Here is a 6,865-nt window from a genome sequence, read left to right on the forward strand (position 1 = left end):
CAGGTGAGGTTGAAAGTGCATCTTTCACCGCAGGATGACTGATGTATATGGACTTCCAGAAAATATTTGTGTTGTTGGTATCGTTTGTTTTAATAAAGATGTCAGCTGGAGATCTGAGGGGCAGGCTTTTTTGCACCAAGTGGTGTTTATTTGTAATTGTATCTGCCTCTGCCAACTCAATTTTAAAGGGCATTTGAACAAGTTTACAATTCATTTTACTGTCACGTGTACCGAGGTACAATGAAAAGCTTTTGTTGCGCGCTAACCAGTCAGCGGAAAGACAATACATGATTACAATTGAGCCGTTTACAGTGTGCACATGGTACTTTAGTAGGAAAGGCATAGAGAGAGATGGACCTAATGAAGATTAGTGGAAATGGGGGTATCACGGCCAGCATTGTTGAAATGGGCTGAGCGGCCTGTTTCTGTGCTGTATGGTTCTGATTCTGTGTAGCAGAATTACTTGAGTCACATGGGTGTTAACCTAAGAGTTTAGCATTAATCATGGCTTGTTGACTTGGACTTGGCTGCTGTGCCAGAAGCAGCGTACATTCGTGTGTAGACGCGAATCCCATCAGAGAAACTAGTGCTCATATGGCCTGACACACTGTTATAGTATGTTGCGTTCTCGGCTCTCCATTTTCTGATCAGACTTCAAGTCGAGGTCAATCTGTTTTTGCCATGCACATTAAATGATCACCTGGGGTTATTTCTGAGAAGTTTGGAAGACTATGACCCCTTCTCTCCCCCCCCCCCCCCCCCCCAATCTTTACACATTCTCAATCCTTCCACTCATCACCTTAACTTCATGTATTTTGTGGTTTTTTTATGACAGTTGGCAGATCAAGATCGTATCGTATTTGCCCCTCTGCCAATGTTTTTTGTTCGTTCATGCTGTTTCTGGGGTGCATGCTATGTGCAATTTCACTGCATTATGTGAGTGCACTTGGTTATGGCAAATCCTAACGGGAACTTGAGTGCAAGGCTTTCTCTGCCCGTTGCCGCATTGTGTTCAGTGGCAATTCACGGGGAGCACCTTTTCATTTCTTTCTCTTTCTCTTCCTGCAGGTTGCCATGGGCCATGCACATTCGCTGATGATAGCGAGAGATGAAAGTGATGCAGAGAAAGAGAGGATTAAGAAGTTGCCTGAATATAACCCGCGGATTATCTGATGTAACCTTGAGCAGCCACACATGAAAGCTTCACTTGAACAAAGGCAGCTGGAGTTTACAGTGCACTGGTCAATGAGATAAATATCCACACTGAACAGCGAGCCAGGCAATGGACCACATCTTAGAAAGAGATTTTCCAATTCATACAAAAATGTTAGTGGTGCTTACACGATGACAATTTCAAACGCAGTTATGCAGTGTTTCCAGAGCAACTGATTTAACAATGTACGCAGATAGTTAATTTTACTTGTATTCTTTGGCCAGTGTGTTACCATAGGCTTGGTAACGGCCAATTTCTATTGATGTGTTGGAACTCCTTGTATTTTTTTTTAAACCCAGGTTTGACTCTTATAATTGGCCAGCAAGAGTGGTGTAAACGAGCTGAAACATTTGGAACCATGACCTTCAATTGGCTGCACTAAGTTTATCAAGCTGGCAACTTGCATGTCTACTTTATTTTGAAATGCGGCTGGCTGGATGTTATGGCCAGTGATGTATTTGTCATCTGCGAACTTTCTTCCTCCTAATTAGTTGTGATGGGCAGAGTGATTTATCACCCATTCGGTTAACTATAGTCTTAAGAATGCGAGGCCCTGCTATCTGACAGGAGGAGGCCTGGGTGGTTGAGCTGAGAGTGGGTGTGAAAGGCACGTCTGACTGCCCTTGGGGCTTTGGCATAGCCGTGCTCCAGTGAAGGCCCTCGACTCTGAAACTCACCTACTCTCTTGTGATAAACTGTAGAAAAGGGCTTGCATTCCACTGCTTCTCAATGCTACACTTGGGCTTCTGTTTTCATTGAGACCATGTGTTGCTGTTGAATGCAGGAGCTCCACAAACTGGCTGTCAACACATCTTGTGAACTTGCCTTATTGTTCCCATCTCTGGCCAATACATTGCCAATAAAATTAATCTACCGTTGCTGATTTGCTTAGTACAACACTAAGTAAAATCATCATTTTTTGCTTTCAATCCCTGATCTATTTGATTACGTTTGGTTCAGTTCTATACGTCTGATAAGCTAATGGTACAGATTTATTTTCTAACCAAACCCATTCCCCCAGGAGAACAATGAGATATCTAGGTCAAATCTTTGTGCACTAACTTTATCAACTCAAATCCCTCAACCATATTGGATGTTTTTGTTTGAAGTCATTGGAGTTTGTTTGAGACTTTTCAGTCTCTCATTTTACATACGCCAGGACTAAACAAGTTTTTTTTTCCCCTCTTCGGGGAATGGTGTGAAATTGACACCAGTCAGTAAGAATTGGAAGATCCCACGGAAAGTGAAGGAAGGAAACTGCCTTAGACAGAGAGGAAATGTGGTCCCATTTCTATGGAGAACCAGTGGCTTGGCAACTGCTCATTATCTGATATCCTTGCTATCCTGCGAAGTAGTATGTAAAAGGTATTTTATTAGGTGCAGAACAACTTGTTCAACTCGAGAATGTATTTGTATTCTCTGAGTTCAGCCTCCACTTTGACGGCAGCTCTTATGTGGACATGTTTTGTATCGTAAACATGTTGACTTTCTTGTAGCATTAGTCGGCACAATCTTCCATTTTACAATTTGCGTGCTGCAGTCTCATTCCTTTGTTCCAAATTCCAAAGTCCTTGGTTTATTCGAGGGAGTTCTCGCCCATTGAGCTGTGATGTACAAATGAGGCCAAACAAATAGATAAACCTCGTAGGGAAACTCAGAAAGGCTATCTCATTTCTCTCTAATTGCCCGAGATTGTTCCCTGTTGGCATCTCTTCCATTACTCTGTAGCCTGACCAGCTGTGATGTGTGCAATATTGATGATGTCTCGGCGATGCCAGTGCATTGCCGATATAGGTGAAAAAGGATGTTGCAGAACTCTCCTCGGAGTTTTCTCTCTGGCCACCGATGAAACCTTTAGTGATGTGGCTCTTGCTTGTGTCAATCAGAAAACCAGCAGGTTGAATCTACCTGTGCAGAACGGTGACCCTGGGATTCTAAATCTGGCTCAGGCTGCCATCTTTGAGCAAGAGAAACCGTATCTCCCCATAAACCCTTTACAAGAGGAGGTGCAGGTACTATGGGATTACTGCACAAGACCCCCCCCCCCCCCATCATTTAGTTTGGTCTCTGCAGAACCAAAATGATCATAAATGTTTCTATTTTTTAACCTTGTAACCATTAAAATAAATGTTGACTGATTTCAAATTCTGATGCCCAAGATGAATGTTCTACAAGAACCTTTAATGATTTGGTTATATCAGTCTATAAGCAGAGCTGGCAAGCTGAGGATTTGGATGTGAGTAAACCAAGATCTTTTAACAAACGTGGTTTAACCGGTGCACGACTTGGTCAGGATATGGTGCTCTGGGTAACCGTGCTCCACGGTACAGCTGGGGTACCAGTGGTGAACCTTCTCTCCGAGATGTGGCCAGAGGAGGTGGAGCTGCCGTCTTGATTCTGCCAATGCTGATTTGATGTCTCGCGTCACCTTGTGCTTCAACTCTCCTAACTGCCTTAACGAAGCTGAAAATTGGCTGCCACTTAACAAAGGTTAAATTTACACCAATGTGAAAGTTGTGCTGAAACAGTCGCTGATTTAAGTCTGATGTAAAATGCATCGGTTTATAAGTTTCCCAATTTTCAGCCTTTGCAGGAGTGGAACAAAATTCTGCTCTAATATTGTCAATTCCTAATCATTAATTAATATTTAATTTCCTCCCCTCTGTTGACTTGCCGGCTATCTTGCCTGCCTTCCCCTGGTCTGCTTGACTTTAACTGTTCCTGCCTTGGGCTTGTGAGGCCGTACTAAGTCACCATGCTGAATGTTGCTAGTGCTGTAATGGGGAATACATGTGCTTTTATACTGATCCTTTTTCTACAGTGGGACTTGATGTCCTTGTGTGGCTCTGTTACATTCATGTCTTCCTGTAGCAGCCAATAGTTAAATATCCAAGATGGGAAAACATGAAACGTTGGCCCACATTTTACTTTTTTTTTTCTCTCTCTCTCTTCTGGTTTTGAAGGTCCAGGCTTTGTAGAATTGGGTATAATAGATGTACCATAGAACTTTGCAGGTGCAGGGTGCCGAGACACTGTATTGCACCCGTAGCTGTGAGTATGCACTCTTATCTGTAAGCGTTGCATGGTATCTCACCAGTTGATCTCAAAAATAAAGTAACTTGACTAACTTTTGGAGTCGCTGCTATCTTTCAATGATGCTGAGCTGGCTGGAATTTGGGTGTGAAATGATCAGACTTGGTACATAATAACGGCAGTGCTGTCCTCTGAGACGTTCGAACCTGGTTTGGTTTTTTGAAAACATATTTCTCTTTGGGGGTAAAAGGCAACTTCTTGTTGCTTGCTGTTCAGTGTCTTGTATGCCAATGGCCTGCAATCAACTAGTTGTTATCACTCAACACGAGTATTTCTTGTACTTGTACAGGTCATTTCCAGTTGTTCACCTCAGGCACCTACAACCTGATTGTGTCCATTTTAAACTTTGATACTGTAAATGGAAGTCCTGCTGGACTTTAAACGCATTGGACATTTGAAATTGTCTAGAGTCAACTTGGGAAAAGGTAAAGTTCAGATAAAGTAGCAGCAAGTCAATCATCTTACTTTTAAAAAGAAAATTGTGGGGAAAGGAATGTTGGCCAAGACTTGAAGCTATGGTAGTTCAGACTCTTCTCATTAAACATCACATTTGCACAAAAAACATATTTCCTTTTTTTTGCGTGGGGGGGAGGGAGATAATGAATTATAGGGGGAATGGGGGCTAGAATTTTGCTGTCTTCCAACTGAGCTCCCCAAGGGAGAACGATTGTGAATTGTTCTTTGTGCAACTGTTGTGCTGAGAGGGAAATCATTTCACTGCAGACAATAAAACCATCTCTCTGTTGTGTCAATGGTTTCTTTGCCATCTCCAAACTAATAAAGCAATTGAACATCTATAAAATCTGACATTTTCCAAGTAGAGGTGAACTGTCGGCTTGTTTAGCGAGATGGATTGATAGGGAGGGACTTTCTCTTCAGTCTGGTTAATAGCGACTGGCTTATTGGCATTATTAGGTTTAGAAAGTGTTTTTTGTAGCTAATTAGTTACCTGTTCAGTGCTGTAAACCTTTTTTCTTTTTTTTTTACTTTTGTATTTCCTGCAATAAATTGAATAAATTCTTGTCTTGTGTCTCCTTCCACTGTGTGAGACTGTGGATTTAGTTTCTTAAAAAGGTCAATCAAACTTACTGTTGGTGAAACTAGGAATACTGGTTTATCGCTCCATAAATCCTCTTCATCTGATTATTATGTAGTCAAAACACAAGATATGTTAATATGCAGGTGATGCTGACTCAATTTGCTCTCCCATGATAGCAGGACACTGTAAATCTTAACATTTTACGGGTGGCTCAGCGGTAGAGTTGCTGTCTCGCAGTGCCAGAGACCCGGGTTTTATCCTGACTTCAGGTGCTTGTCTGTATGGAGATTGTATGTTCTCCCTGTGACATGTGGGTTTTCTCTGAGAGCCTCGGTTTCTTCCAACACTCCAAAGACGTACAGATTTTTAGGTTAATTGGCTTGGTATAAATGTAAAAATAGTCCCTAGTCCCAGTGTGTGCAGGATAGTATTAATTAGCGGGGATCGCTGGTCGGTGCAGACTCGGTGGGCCGAAGGGCTTGTTTCTGTGCTGTATCTCTAAACTAATCTAAATTTGAAGGACATTTTGTGAAAAGGTTGGCCTTAAGATCTGACTCGTTTGGAAACATTGGCCCTGAAGTTGTTATGGAGTAAGAGGCTGCAAACACTTGACCTTGTCTTCAATCCTTGCGGGTTAATAAACGGGATATCTTTTAATTTTCCTTTGGAAACAATGTCCAATTTGGTTGCTGTGCTGAACGGGAAGTATTTAATACATGGATTGTAAAACGACGGATATCTGACGATGTTCTGTGCCATCTTCAAAGCTATTTTTCAGCTGATTGATAACTGTTACAACATGACTTTTTAATTAGTATGGCTTAAAATTGTCATTATAGCACAGGCTTAAGCCAGTTTGGTGGTGAAGCAATGTTACTGTTTGGAGTGAAGTGACCATAAATCAGAAGGTGCAGATACATGACCACTCTATCACCAAACCGTTCTGGAACTTGGATGTCGGAAAGAACAAGGAAGGGATTTGGTTTCAGTCTGAAGAAAGGTCTCAACCTGCAATGTCACAATCCTTTTCTTGTCTGGCCTGCTGAGTTACTCCAGCTTTTTGTGTCTGTGTAAACCAACATCTGCATTTCCTTCCTACACAGGACAAGGAAGAGCCCTGGTACTGCCCGGTGGAAATGATTTTGGGTGGGCTAATTGTACCCATTGTACCCATTTTAGAGTTCATGTATCAACCCCACGTGATCAATGCTCTGGAATAAAGTGAACTGAAGGAGACTTGTTTGCAAGGCAGCTATTGTGATCTGTAGGACAGCAACCTAGTCATTGGGATGAAGGTTTGACACATCAGGGCTTCAAGTGTTAGATATGTGAATGTTTGAGGGCCTAATGTAAATGGAGGGAAAACGGTGTCTGAAGTTGGAGATGGGGTTTGAAAGGCTAAAGGTTGTGTTAGATAAAAGTAATTAGTTTGTCACGTGGACGGAGGTACAGTGAAAAGCTTTTGTTGTGTGCTAACCAGTCAGAGGAAAGACTACATGATTACAATCGAGCTGTCCAAT

General features: G+C 42.1%; 1 protein-coding gene across 1 annotated transcript in view; it reads left to right on the forward strand.

The window, feature by feature from the left end:
• Positions 1–5,321, forward strand: part of rcc2 (regulator of chromosome condensation 2) — a 41,168-nt gene extending 35,847 nt beyond the window's left edge. Inside the window, exon 12 of the mRNA XM_078425000.1 lies at positions 1,069–5,321. Coding sequence (XP_078281126.1) covers positions 1,069–1,173 — 105 coding nt within the window. The 3' untranslated portion in view covers positions 1,174–5,321. The remainder of the gene's footprint in view (positions 1–1,068) is intronic.
• The last annotated feature ends 1,544 nt before the right edge of the window (positions 5,322–6,865 follow it).

This window comes from Rhinoraja longicauda, chromosome 30 (assembly GCF_053455715.1).
Source record: "Rhinoraja longicauda isolate Sanriku21f chromosome 30, sRhiLon1.1, whole genome shotgun sequence".
NCBI lineage: Eukaryota > Metazoa > Chordata > Chondrichthyes > Rajiformes > Arhynchobatidae > Rhinoraja > Rhinoraja longicauda.